Raw genomic sequence first — 15049 nt, forward strand, 5'->3', positions numbered from 1 at the left:
TGTGTGGAAACCTTGATGCGGGTCTGCAAGGAGACGGTAACTGTTAACTGCAGTCTCATCCTGTGTGTGCGTGAGGGCAGTTTATACTGACAGCTGTCCTACAGCATCAACATGATCTTAGACTATGCTGTGCTACATTAAATATCAGCAGTCTTTCAGGCCTCTGACTCTGTGTGTCATTTGCATCAGCATGGATCTCACTCGCTGCGCGCATCATGCACTCACCTGGTCAGGAGGTGCCCCCTAGTGGTTAAATATGCTCCATACTACAGCCAATACTGAATTTATTGATAGTTTTCACATAAAACATGTTGGATTGTGAGGGTGAACTGAAATGTTGTTGACAACCACAAGACCTGAGGAATGTCAGCGGGACGGGAAAAGAACAGTGGTAGAAAGGATGAACACTCATGTTCTCACACTTAATCCTGTCATATATGTCCTCTTAATCCACTAAATAGTTAATGTTAATCACAACACCCACTGAAATAGAAATGATTAAGCTCATTCACCCTACTTTGTACAGTGCACTTGAAAAATGGCAAAAATCACATTTTGCGTGGTTGGATCTTTACTAGGTTCCAATTCGAGCTTCAACACGCAACAAGAAGAAATGAGAGTGAGACAAAACATTTTTCCGAGTATCCAGCTTATTCAAAGCGACGCTTAAACGGAAACAGGCTGCTTTACAGCTGATCAAAAGTTAGGAAGTTGTAAGACCACACCTCAAAAAACCCTGCAAACACCCCAAATCAAAACTCAAAGTTCCAACTCAGTAATGAGTAGCTGCATCGTTATTGTTGATCACTTCAAAATTTTGTTGCGGCAAGCTTGATGCAAGTGTTTCCATGAGGTGAGTGGGAACATTTCTCCAAGTGGTGAAGACGGCTGCACGAATGGCATCTGCTGTCTGGAACTCTTTTCCATTTTTGTAAACCTCCGTTGCCATCAATCCATCAAAGCTTCTCAATTGGCTTTAGATCAGGGGAACACGCAGGATGGTCCTTAAAAAAATTCCAACTAACTGTCTTGGTGCGTCCCACCTTAGCAGTGATAGCCTGCTGCTTATGCAGTTCATGTTCAAAAGGAAAAGGTGCCTTTGCAATCAGAACGTCACGACACTGATACCTGACAGAAAATGACACTGAATCCACATTTTTGCACAGATTTGGTCCTTTAAAGGCGTGTAGTCCTAAACAAGATAAACTGCATCTCTCCACAGACGACAACAATTCACAAACATCTTGATAGTTAACGGCTCATTTATCAACACTTCTTTATCGCCTCTCGATGCAGGACTTGCCATAGTAGTGCATCGTTAGGTGGAAGTTTTCGTTCACCTGTTTTGAGTCACTCACATTTAACGTTGACCAAAACTGTAAATATTCATTTATTAATGAATACTCACATAAGTGCTGAAGCATCAGACCAAGTAGTATGATGGGTCGTCTTTATGTCCAGATTTCTTCAGTTCTATGTGATTTTACTGTGTTCCTCAAGTGTGGCATTATACTCAGTCAACTGCTCAGAAAATAAAGGCAACTCTCGGTCATCACAGTACAAAATACAGTCAGTTAAGTGTCAAGGACACCAATCTCCCCAGTTAGAAATCAGAAACCATTTCATTTCACCTCCTTTGGTGTAAATGAAAGTGACACCAGGTGCACACGCCCATGAAGGGAATGCTTTTGCTGGTTCTGAACACAAACCATTGGCGCTCTTTTGATCCCTCCTCACTGATTTTGCTCTAGTTTTGTTTGGTTTTTTGGCTAAACTTCTACAGTCCTCTGCTGAACGTTCAGCTCCTCCAAGGTAAGCCTATGGCAACCAGGTCTGCAGTTTCTCCCAGTTGTGAGAGTGTGGGGAGGATACCAGGAGACAGGGTGTTACTTAAGAAGAGCTGGACAGGAGATCATAGTAGAAGATCATCAGCTCAGCTGCAGGACCGGTATCTGCTCCTTTATGCAGGGAAGTACAGGAGCACTGCCAGAGCTCTACAGTATCACCTCCAACAGGATACTCGTGCATGTTAGATTAGATGGATTAGATAAAACTTGATCAATCCCTCGGGTGGGTTCCTCTGTAATGTAATGTTCTGTTATGTTTGTGGTCAGAGTGTCAGAAACATACTGCCTGCGGGTGGCCCAAGGGCCCAACAGCCTTTACTGGGACCTGTGCTCATAGGTCCCCAGACCTAAATCCAACTGAGAACCTCTGTGATGTAGTGTATCCATCTGATGGTGCCACAGACTGTGGCTATATACCTGTATTTAAAAGTAGTGGCAGTATCAAAGAATTAGGTGGTAGTAACAAGAGATGGACCGATCCGATATGCTGATCTGATATAGGGGAGAAAAAAAAGTAATCCGATCCATTAAATATCACAAAAGCACCTCACAAAACTTGGCGTAACCCAGGTAGTGACCTTAGCACGTCGGAGCAGTATGCGTCACGTGGTAGTTGTGTGCGAGACCTGTCGGGGGTCTGGAGTTCACACTGAAAGCATCTGGAGCCTCGCTATGTGCTGCCAAGGTAGGCATCGCAGACAGAATGTGTTTCCCTGCGTCGGGACCACACGCTGGGCTTTCCGAATCACAGACAGACTCCCACATTCTTGATTTTTAGTTGACAAACACTTCTTATAACGACGAACTACTCCTGAAACCTTGGAGGTTTTAGCTCTTTATACAATAAAGTTACAGGAGGATAAAAATAATTATCAGGCCAAATCTCCTTGGTTTGGTAAAATAATCCCGTCTGCGTGAGAACGATAAATACATCATTTTCTGTTGTAACCCTCAAACTCAATGGTAATGTAACAACACTTTTTCACGTCTTCACAAACAAAACAAACACTTTTTTCATACTTGTGTTAAGTTTGTATAGAAATTACACAAAATTCTGTCTCAGGTTAAATGTGATAGAAACAGCTTACACTGGCACTCATCTTGCTAAAAGAGGAGCGTCGTGAGAAGCTGTGTTTGCACATATTTGCACTGCTTTCCACTCTGGATGTCTATTTATGTATAAAAGGGTCCATTCTACAACCTGCTTTTTTTCCAAGATGTCGAATATAAACATTATTTTGTGCTGATATTGCAACTTCTTTTTTTCAGAGCCAAAGACTTTTTGAAACCTGTATAAAATTTTAAATAATTTTTTGAATATTACTTTAAACACTTAAAGTTCTGCTAAGAGTTTAAATAACAAGATCAGTATTGCTGAACTGAAATATTTTGGGTGCAGTGTATAGAATAGAATAGCTTTAGTGTTTTGTCTTTTAAAATTTTAGGATGAACTTATACGAAATCCAGCAAGATACTAAACATCTTTTTATTGATTATAAACATAGACTATATCAGATTCATATCGGTATCGGCAGCTATACAAATTTATGAGATCGGTATTGGACGTTAACAAAGTGGTATCATGCCATCTCTAGTAGTAACACATCAATTAAATCAGTATTTGTATTTTAAACTGAAGCCCAGTTCGAGCTGGAACAGCGTGTTAGTAAATCTGACCCGACTCTTACAAAATGTTTGGAAAACGTCTCCGACCTCTGCAAACATCTTCCTGTTGAGTTCATGGGCTCAGTCCTAGAACAGCTCTGTGAATTTTGGTTGTTACCCAATTCATACTACAGTAGGAATTTGTTACCCAGCATCACATCTGGTCACATCTGGTTTCCAAAAACCTGCCTACCCCTCGGCCTCCTAGTAGATGCATGTGTGGCTTCCCTCAGCTCATCAGTCCCAGCAGGCAGTTACAGCGTTTCTGTCCAGAGTGCTTCTCCTCTTGCAGCGCTGACGAGGACACGGTAACAAAGACAGGCGACACAGGCAGGATACAGTCAAGAACATCCTTTTATTCAATCAACTGTTTTTTTATTATTATTATGGAAAAGAAACTGTAATTAACACATGCATTTCACCATGGGCTCTGGGAGGTGTGTCTGAGGATGGGACGGCTCTGACAGAGGGGAAGGAGGGGGAGGGGCACTTGTGGTGGGCGGGGTTCAGGGTGTGGCGGGGTTAGTCTAGCTTGGGAGCTCAGTCACTAAATCGCTAAACAGCATCCTTAAAACAGTGATAGAAACTGAGCGAGGAAAACGTAAAAGTGAAACATGCTGACGGTTGGGCCACAGGGTCCGACTGGGCTCTTGAACGGTGCAGGCGTCGGATACTGCAGATGCCCGCCTCTCGACTAAAGCGCGCACACGCTCACGCACACGCTCACGCACACACACACACGCGCACTCGCTCTGCTGTGTGACCTGTTTGTCTCTGATATGGCTTCTCAGCTATGGCGCTTTCACTCATCAAGGCTTCGCTGATAATACTGCTGCTGGCTTCATTCGCTTAATGCAAAAAAAAGACATCTAAACGTTGCATATACTTTTTTTTTCTTCCTCGATTTTGCTGGTGGAGCCTCACGGTGCTTACATCTAATGTTTACAGGATTTGGAACCGCATGGTGGATAGTGATGGATCGATAAGTCACATTTTGTAAGGATTGTGCTGAATCTCAGTCTCTGTGCTGTGGCACCGCTCTGTTTTTAAGGTGCTTTGAGTCATTTTTCATGGTTTTTTCTTCTCTTTACAAGAGCTATTCTCATTCACTCGTTCTCAAGATGCATAACCAGGTCACGATGCATCGTCCATCAAGACGAAATAATAAAAAAATTTCAAATTCAATTACAAAACAGAAACAAGGAAACCTGCAAACGAACAAACCTGCCTGCGCTAGCAGTCCTGCTGGTCACCACCCTCGCCTAAAGCCCAGTATCACATTCCTCGTGCTTTTATCCCTCCACCTTTCTTTCTTTTTCTCATCCTGTGCCCTTGTCCTCAGCACAGCCCAGAGCCCTGTGGTGTAACTTGTTCACTTACATTAGCTGTTTGAATGGAGAAGCTGAAGAAGATGGGTATGGTAATACAATGTGAAGCGTACAGACAAGAATAACATGTGAGCTAACTGCATTCTGCTCAGACAACAAAAGAAAAAAACCTTTGCGTATTCTTCTTCTTTTTTTTTAACCCCGCCGTTCAGAGAAAAGGGAGAAAAGGAAGGAAGTGGGAGAAGGGTACGCGGCTACAGACTACTCCAGTGTCCAAGTTAGACAGACGACAAGATACAGAGGAAGAGAAGCAAGACAGAAAATATTCTTTTTTTTTTGTTTTTAGGTTTTGTCTTTTTTTTTTTACGTCTTTTCTTAATAATTCAACAATAAAAAGAGGAACTAAATCACACCAATTTCCTTTAGTACTATGTATACTGCTTGAAAAAGCTCTGAAGAATAGGAAGAGAAAGATACAGAAGAAGCATGAAGGAGGGGACTTTTTTTGAGATGGGCACTCAGGATTACAAGATGGAATCTGTGAACAAAAGGCACTTTTTAGGGACAACCTTTAAAGATGCTCTGAGTCTATAACACTACATCACCAAACAAATATTTATAATCATTTACAGCGGGGAAGGGGATTGGGGGAGGATGGTGGTGTGTGTGTGTGTGTGTGTGCATGTGTGTGTGGAGGGTTGGGATAGGGGGGTAGGGTTCACATTGTTGGTAAATTGATGACAGCACCCCCCCCCCCCCCCCAGCCAGACAGAGGCCGCTGATTCCCTCTTTCTTTCTTTCTTTCTTTCTTTCTTTCTTGTTTAAACAAGTAGACATTTACATTAAAAAACCAAAATAAAAGAAACATTTTCTTTAATTTCTATGGACGTCATCATCGGTGGTTTGGACTGGGGAATCCGTACTTGTGCATCTCCCAAAAATGGGGAAGATCTTGTCTTTGTCCCACGCTAGATGTGTTGGACATAACATGATGGAGAAGAAAAGAAAGAAAAGAAACAAGATCTGACGTGATTTTCATTTTTTCCCTGTTTGTTTGTCCTGCAGTGGCGATAAAGTTCGGGGAGGAAAAATGCCTTTTGTCCTACAATGAACCTCTCACCCCCCCGCCCCCCTCCCTCGGTAAATACAAAAAGAGAAATAGAATAACGCACACTTTCCTAAAATTTGCTTTTTATGATAACACTTAGTTCTTGTTTATTATTATTTATGTATAATAGAGACTGAATGTACTTTATTCTTTTACGAAAGCACCAGTTGTCATAGTGATATATATTTTACGAGTTGCAAAATTGTTCCTTCAGCCCTCCCATGGTTTTTGAAAACAAATGAATAGAAATGAAGTTTTTAAAAATGAACAAAAAAATGTAAAATAATTTCCCCAAACTTACTTACAAAGACTGGGATTTTTTTTCTCGCTGCTCTCATATTTAGAGTCCCGGAGCAGGTGGACTTTAAAACAAACAAAAGCCCCTCCCCCCCAAAAAAGATAAAACAAAGAAAAAAGAAGAGGGTTTCCCTCTTTCTGTGTGACACCCTCAAACAATCGCTAACAAACAAACACAATTCCTCTACCAAGGCATTGCACATGGCTCAATCAACATACATCATTTAGTTTCAAGAACAATACTTCCCATCAAGACACGAAAGAAAACAACAAAACCTAATCTGCTTTATCTTTTAACCTCAACTACGTCATCATCACTTGTTGTCTATGTATCTACTGTTGCGTTTGCCGTCCTTTAGCTTTATGTCCTGTAACGCGGGTGCGAGCGGGTTTACAAACTGGTACTTTAGCTCAAATCAGCTTTTTCTGTGTGTGTGGTTTTTTTCTGAGATGCATCCTATGACTGTGCGATGTACGCCATGCTTCAAAAAATAACTAGACTGCCACAGAGCTTATCTTGCAAATAAAAAAAGTATATATCTATAAATATATATGTGTATTATATATAAAGATGCTTGTGATTATCTAGTGAGCTGTCAACGTGTTTTTTTCTCCCCCTACTGACATAAATGTTTTTTCCACCATTCACTATAGCTTATATGTGAGAAAAAGAACCTGAATTCATGTTTGACAAATTGCATAATGGGAATACAGAGGCACTTCCATAGATTAGAAAAGAAATCACCTTTAGCCGTCGTTAATGTCTTACTCAGCGGAGCTAGATCTCTCTACGAAGCTGATGAGATGATCGCCATCGATTGGCCAGCTATGTCGCGCTTTTCCCTGCAGTGAAGAACGTGGCCAGGCAGTCCAGTTATTTTGTGAGGTTGGATGGGTGATTAGCTTTTTAGTAGGGCTAAATTTGTGGGCTGATTCTTTATATAGTTCTAGATAATGATTGAAAGCATAAAGGCCTCCTCAGATTGTCTATCTTTAAGACTTCCCTTTGAATTGAGTCGGGCACGGGGGACGTGTTAGTAGTGAGTGGTCTTCGTAAGTCTGTGTGGAGTTTTTTTTTAAAGAAGTGGCGATCTGTGCTCTACAAGTGTGATTCCATCCCAGTAATACATCCACTGATTTGCAATACTAAGTGGTGGTCGATCTATTGTAACCATTACAAAAAAAAGTCTGATAAGGTTGGCTGGCATGATTGTATTAGTGCAGTTTTTTGATCTATAAGGGCTCTTCCATTCACCGTAGCTCAGTGGGAGTGCTGGTGCGTGTGTGTGCGTGTAAGTGTGTGTTGTGGGAATGCTATATCCAACACTACCAAGCAGCCTTTACGTGATCCTGTGCACCGGCGTTTAAACGGGCACACCCGTGATCCTCGGCTCTCGTCCCCTCTCCAAAAACAGGCAGATATGTCACATATTCATTTTGCTCCGCAGTGTGGCCCCCTCTGCTCTTGGAGCAGCGGCTCGTCTGGGAGTGTAAACAACAGGGTAAACTTTAGGGAGACAGAAAGAAGAGCTACTCTCTCCTTAACTCTGGGTCCCATCTTCAGCAACCTTCCCTCCTCAGATCTGTTTTCTATCACTCGTACATCCCCACCAGCAGCCACTAGCTGTACCTGGATCCAAATAGTAGGCGCGACTATTTTGTCTTCTTCCCCTGACCGTTATGGCCGAGCAGGCGATCTCCCAGAAAAATAAGCTTCCTGTGATTGTCAAAACCCTGCATCGTGTTGTTCTACAGGAGACGTTCATCTGGAAAATATGCTTGTTCGATGGGTCACCTTCACATGAAGCAGCTAGGTGGCTCTGTTCAAAGGTAACGAGGGTCCCCGCATTCGTGTGAATCTTACTGCCTTCACCCCAAACAGTCGCCGAGGTTTCCTGGTTCTGCTGGAGGTTTCTTCCTGTTAAAGGGGAGTTCTTCCTTGCCAGTGTCACCAAGCACTTGCTCACAGGGGTCATGCGATTACTGGGGTTTTCTCTGTATCATTGCAGGGTCTTTGCCTTAAAATATTCAGCACCTTGAGGCAATTGGCATTGCGATTTGGCGTTATATAAATAAAATTGAATTAGTCAGGGTAGTTCCAATGTACTAGAATCAGGATAAAAGCAAAGTGAAGTGTCAACTAAGGAAATATACGCTCCACCTCTGGTGGAAAGTGAGGCTAGAGCGGAAGTGCTGAAAACCTGGGCTTTTTCTAATGGCCAGCAGGGGGCGACTCCTGTTTGCAAAATCTGATTGTATCCAAGTCTATGAGGAAACGATCCTCCGTATCACTTTCTGACCTCAAGAAGTACTTTTGTAATGAATTCATGGTCTCAATCGCTAAACTGACGTCTTCATTGATATAAACTCTGAATTTCTAGTGAAGCAGTCATGCTTTTGCATGTGGCTGCCCTGTGTTCCTGGGTTTTAAGTCAAAGCCACAGTTAGCTTATGATGTCCAACTGCCAAAAAGCTCGACTTAACATATACAATCAACACTAGTTACCTAGTGGATTACTTTCAAATGCTTTGTTCTTTCTAGGATTCTCACAGTAACGGTGTTTTCACAGGACACTGCATTGCAAAGCTACAAAACGCCTGAGCTGCCGTCTAAACCGTCGCAGAGTTGATTTCAACATTCCTAAAAAAATGACCAAACGGGTTTCGGGTCTAAACCCTCTTAAAACTGCTCATATTCTGCACGGATACGTCGATATAAAATCATCATATAATCAAAACGGTCACTGGGGGTGCAGGTTTGGTGGTTTTATTAACTTTGGACAGAACCAAGCCAGCTAACCTCAGCTAAGCCAACCAGCTGTAGCGGTATCAATCAACTCATCTCAACTCCCTGGAAAAAGAAGCAAATAAGCATATTTCCCAAATGTTTTTGCAAGCGCTACTTGATCTGGGTAAGCTAACCACCCTGTCTCCACTGCTTCAACATACCGCTTCTGACTGTGTTTCTCTTTAAGGTGCTGTCATTCAAATACAAAACAATTATAAAATAGTACAAATCCAAAAGAGGAATAAATTCAAATAAGAGAACACACGAGAGATAATAAAATCATTCATCTACATTACATAAGGGCAAATTGGGAACCAATAGCTGCTGCCTGTAGCTGTGAAGCTGTCAGTAATTATATAGTCACACTGCGATTTTCAGTGTGTGTGTGTGTGTGTGTGTGTGTGCGCGCACAATGTTTGGATATCTAATTAAGGTAGAAAGACTTCACTGGGCTTAAAAAAATAAGAATGAAATAACACAACACCACCACCTATAAATACTACAACCTAAATGTGAGACTGGGCACGTGTGTGTGTGTGTGTGTGTGTGTTTTCATACATGCTGTGGTCATGGCACAGACTGAGTGATTGTTCTGAATGTGGGGAGACATGAGAGTGAGTGGAGGCCAATGATCTGTCGAACTGAAAGATGGGGGCTGAGGACTTGTGAAGGCTTCTTGTACCTCAGGTTTGTTTCCTCTTTAAAACTTTTAAAATAGGCAAGTCTGGTTTACCTCCCATGCCTTGTAGGTAAATAGTGCACATCTTTAAGATTAGTGTTAATTGATTCAGCTTGTAGTGCAACCCATAATCAAGTTTTGGCATGGTCACTAGTTAGTAGTAGGGTGAAAGGGGCTATTTTAGGTCATTCAGAAGGATAGAAACATTGGTCATTTGGATTTTGTTTTGAGTGATGACAGACATCACAGGAGCGTGGACTGCAGCTTTCCCTGGAAACCGAATTGCTTTGATTAGACTGTGACTTGAATTTGTATTTGCTAGACAACTGATTTTTCTAAGCCATTTGTTACACAATGCGTCTTTATAAAGTAGGAGAAGCCGACGGTTTTCATCCTCAGGTTCCTCCTGCGCTGCTGTGCTGGTTCGGTGGTTTGAGGAGAGATGCCTCCTTGCTGCTGCCGTCCCCTTACCCCCCCTTCTCCCTGTCATCCCGGCATCCTCTTGTCCATCTATTCGTCTTTCAACGTATCCATCTTTGCTTGAAACGGGTCCTGCCTCTGACTGTGTGTAAGTAAGTCCAGAGTTCCACTAAAAGCGTCATGCTGCTGTAATTTCCTGCGTTGCCTGGTTACATTTTGTATCAGGTGAGACATACTGTCAGGGCCAGTCGGTGGGTGGGTTGGAGGACAATTATTATCCTGCGGGTTGTTTCTCTGGTTCTTTTTGTGTTTTTTGTTGTTGTTTTTCTATTTCTGATTGCAAAGAAAGAATTCTAGTTGCTGGTTTGCACACAGATCTTGTCAGAGGAACCAAGACTGAAAAAGAAAAGAGAGGGAAAGACGGGATGAGATTATGTTAGTAACAAAAATAGTAAACAGCTTAAATAAACTTTATGTGCACAAAATGTGACCCACTGTGTTTGTTCAAAATAAACTGGGATTACTACTTTGCAGCTTCCACCAACCAGTGAAGCTGCAGTTTACCTGCGTGTCTGACTCTTTACTGTTGGCCACCAAAGGTTAGTGCAGTCATTTCAGCCTCCTACCAAATGTTAAACATCACCACAATCTTCTCTCTGTTTCTCCATTATGGCATCAATCCGATTGTTCAGTCTGACGTCACTAGCCGTGTCTGCGCCTAAACTCCGCTGCAGGTCCATATATCAAACGATCACTATGGCATTAATGAGAGTTGAAAAACTGTCTAAAGTCTTTCATCTTTAATAAAATGATCAGCGTTCTGCTCTACCAGGTGTAACAATTGAGTTTAACATCCAGGCATCCATGAAAACGGAATTTATGACATTTAACGGAGTTAGAAGTTAGCAGGGAGTTAGCTCGCTAGCTTCAATCTAAATACAATATAGCATGTCCTGACTGCGGGGTTTTGGAAACAAATTAAAACGTACAGCTCTGTTATCACTTCCAGCATAAATGAAGACAGAAAACTAAACAGCAGTGACGTTTGTAGGGTTACTGAAGTTTGGCTAGCTGCTATATAATGATGTGCTACGTGACCGCTAGCGACACAGCTATGTTAGCATAATATAAACAAGCTAACTTTTTTTCCACTCGATAAAAGTTACCGTGAGTGTTCTCGGTGGTCAGGAACAAATGTAATCGCATGGCAGGATGCTGTAAAAGGACCAAACTTCAGCCAGGAGAACAACTGAGATAATCCATCCACAATACGAGGTTAGTCATTCATATACTGCTGCATGGGCTGGGCTGTAGTTACATCCTAAGGTTTTAAAAACTGAGCTTAAATAAATGATTAGCGGTAATAAAAGACGAGGGAGGTCAACAGTGATCACTGACTGTTTTAGGAGCTTTTTGAGATTAAATAGAAGAAAATACATAACATTAAACATGTTAACAACACAAAAGCCATATTAAACGCAGACTACTTTAGGCCCGGAAGTAGGATTCGTCACGTCATCACTGAACAACCGGATAATGCCCATAAATGTGTTTGAAGAAAAATATGATGATATCCTTTAACCTGTTTGTTATGAAATGCTATCATCTTTTATTCTAACACACTGGTGTGAAAGTTTGTCATAATCTGAGTAAATACACAAGAATTTGCACCAAATCCAAATCAGTTCATCCTTTAGTGTAAGTGAACATTCCTGCCAAATTAAAGGTGTTTTCTCACATGAGGTTGCTGTGACCTTCACCTCGGAGCATGGATGATCAACCTGAAAACAATGCCTGTAGCCACACCTGTCACCAGCTGTATAACGAATGCCCATCCAAAGAGCAACTGCACCACAAATGGTTTCTGAAAATGTCTGCACACCGTGTTGGCTTTTGGCTTCAGGGGGTTCCTCTAATTTTTAAATACAGTGAATGACAGAATTGTCATCTGGGCCTCTAGCCCAGCTTATTACCATCGAGTCTGTTCATTTCTGGAGAGAAGTACAGTATGTCTTGAATTTGGCTGAGTAGTTAATAGCTCCTAATAGCCAAGCAGCAGCAGGGAGATAGCAGTCTGGCGCTCTGTGTCACTTGCGCCTTCTTCACGTTGAGTTTTCTTCTCCTCAGCATGAGCAAGGAGCAGAAATGGGTCACCGCCACTGTTGTTGGCTGCCCTGCTTGGCCTCCAGGATCTGGCACTGTGGGCTGGTGCACCAACATTCTAGAAGTCAAGCCTTGGAAACTACTCTGCGCCTCCAGGGAAGCAGCCTTTTGTTTTGTTTGACTCTAACAGGTCGCATGAATACCCCCCTGCCTCCCTCCTGCCTCCTGCCCTTCTCAGCTACCCTACTCCCCTTGGGCACGGTCCCAGCAGGCCTTGGGCATTGTAACTTCTCCCTTCTTAGTTACTCTGTCCCTCTGTGTATGTGCTTACAGACACACACAATCCATCTATCTCCCGTGAACACTCCCACTAAATCCTTGGCAGCAGACAGTGACCACCCTCTTTTCTTTCCTGCCCCCCTCTCGAGCAACCCCTTCTCAAATTCAAGATCAACTGGCTATGACATCATGTCTGGTTGCCGGGGGTAACGAGACGGCCAGGACGTGACTTCTATAGGGGCCGAAACTCTCTGTTGCTCTGTTCCCTCCATTTCCCCTCTCGCCTTGCCCTGCTGGTATCTAGTTTCTCGTCTCGCCTGGATGTAGCACCCAACGTTTGCCACTAGAGGGAGGACAAAGCCCAGCGCTGGTCCTGAGCCGCCACAGGCTCGTTTTTGAGAGGATCTTTGTTTTGTGATTGATCTTTTAGTTTTAAAGTGGACCATTAATCTTTTCATGTCACTGCAGAGACACGTGTAAACAGTTGGTGCCGTGTGTGTTTTAGCTACGCATTGAAAAGTAAAACCATATTTCAGACAATTTGTCCTAGTCGGTACAGAACATCTCAACTTTTCTATGAGACACACAGCCAGAAGTTTTTGGTTACCTCTGTCCAAATACATCTGTGTTCTTGGTGCTATATTTTTTTAATGTTTTTATGGTTTAGGCCTAATGAAACCAAAGACATAGCGGTAAGTAATATTTTTGACAACAATGTGTTGGCAACAGTTTGGGGAATCCGATATTTTGCTACACACAGAGCCAGATCCATGAAGAAATAGTTTTAATGTGAATTAACTTCACTTGGCGTTAAGGGGAACTCTGACTGCAAGTCTTTATTGCCTGAATTCAGTGCTTTAACTCACAATAATGGCCTTGTGGTTAAAGAGCAGAGGCAGTTAGAGGAGCAGATTAATACCCACGGATCTTGAACCTGATGTTTAACAATTAAATACAGTTTGTATGTGGTGTTCGCGTGTCCACACAGTTTGGCCACATGATGTGTGCAAAGTTCAACTTCCAAGAAAATAGAAACAACTTAGAGTTAAGCAACATAAACATTTCATCAGCAAAGAAAACGTTTATGAAGTGATGGAACAAAAAGAGATGAACAGTGAAGCAATGAAGGGTAAAGAGCAGAGTATAATGAGCGGAGGGGCAGAAATGGAAAGGGAGAAAAGAGAGAGAACAGAGGGCAGAGAAACAAGGGAGGAGATCAGCAAAGCAGTTTCAGATGGTTTCCATGTGTCGACGAGTGGAGCTGAGCTGGCTCCAGGCGGGTGTGGTTGGACATTAATGAGAAAAGTACTGGTGGTAATGGAGGAGGCACATGAATGAGGTGCAGGGTGGTGAAGGGGAGGAAGAAAGAAGGTGAGAGAAGGAGAAAGTAAAAGGCAGAGAGTGAGCAAAGTGTGGTAAAGCTAAAAGGACGGAGAAAGAGAAGTAGGAAAAAAAAGGGGGGGCAAGAGGAGGGAAAGGAAAGGAAGCAAGTAGAGAAAAAAAAAGCTGTGAGTAAAGGAGCCTGAAGGGTAGGCTCCATGTGTGCCAAATAAACAGTTGAGCACATATGGTAAACCACACACGTACTGTAAAATACAGATGTACAAATGCACACATTGATGGCAAGCTGTGGGATGGTGCGAGAGAAGAGGTGGAGGAAACCGTGCAGCAGGTTTCAGGCAGTGAGGGAATAAGAAATATTTTGGCGTACATCCACGCAGTTAATAAGTTTCCAGAGTTTGACCAGTAATTGCAGCGAAAACAGCTGAGTTTCCTCCTCACTCTCCTACAAAGCGAGAAAAACTGCCAGTATATCACCCAACTCCTACCTGTGTCTGCTGCGGGATGTTCAGAAAGTTGTTGTCCCGTGATCCGATGCCGACAAACCTGTTGGGAGCTGTGGCGCCTGGCGTGGAGTATGCTACGGAAACAGAAGGAGGACAGAAAATCATCAGTGTCAACTAAACAGCTAGCACTGCAACCTCTCATGGAGTCTTAACTGGAAAGGTGCAAATTCTGCGAAGTAAATGTGTACACTCATTTTATGAAAGTACAGTGAAGAAAGGTGTTCTACTTTCATGACTGTAAGCTAAACCGAATGTAGCTACCTGCTTGTTTAGCTTAGCATAGCATTAAAACTGACCATAGGCTGGATAAAATGTGATGAATGTAGCCACGGTGACACCACTTATTGGGTTGTAAAGCACTCTTTTAAAGCTCCAACAATATCTTTTTGTCTGCTCCCATGTTGTTGTTGTTGTTTTTCTTTTAGAAACAAGTGACTACACACGGCTGAGCATAGAGTGCTAGCTTATCAGGTAACGCTAGCAAGAACGCCTTGGCTAGCAAGCGGCACCCATTAATATTACAATTTCTCTCTATCTGTTTAATTCTTAATGACTTTTAAAAAGAGTACAATTCACTCTTCATTTAATAATTATAAAATAAAGACAGGACCCATTTTTTTCAAGACTAAGGAACATGGACATCTATGGGTTTAGCTTGTTTTTGGAGTCAGTTGTTTTCTGGCATTTT

General features: G+C 42.5%; 1 protein-coding gene across 16 annotated transcripts in view; it reads right to left on the reverse strand.

Annotated features, from left to right (window-relative positions):
• Positions 1-3848: 3848 nt before the first annotated feature.
• nfixb (nuclear factor I/Xb) overlaps positions 3849-15049 on the reverse strand; it is a 136152-nt gene continuing 124951 nt past the window's right edge. For all 16 annotated transcript variants that reach the window (XM_085270079.1, XM_085270082.1, XM_085270090.1 and 13 more), the window contains 2 exons: positions 14344-14435; positions 3849-10528 (listed from right to left, as the gene is read on the reverse strand). In XM_085270079.1, coding sequence (XP_085126205.1) covers positions 10514-10528; positions 14344-14435 — 107 coding nt within the window. In that variant the 3' untranslated portion in view covers positions 3849-10513. The remainder of the gene's footprint in view (positions 10529-14343; positions 14436-15049) is intronic.

Source organism: Mchenga conophoros, linkage group LG4 (genome assembly GCF_057382185.1).
Source record: "Mchenga conophoros isolate Kocher_MC1m ecotype Shallow Benthic linkage group LG4, M_conophoros_male_GT1.1, whole genome shotgun sequence".
Taxonomy (NCBI): domain Eukaryota; kingdom Metazoa; phylum Chordata; class Actinopteri; order Cichliformes; family Cichlidae; genus Mchenga; species Mchenga conophoros.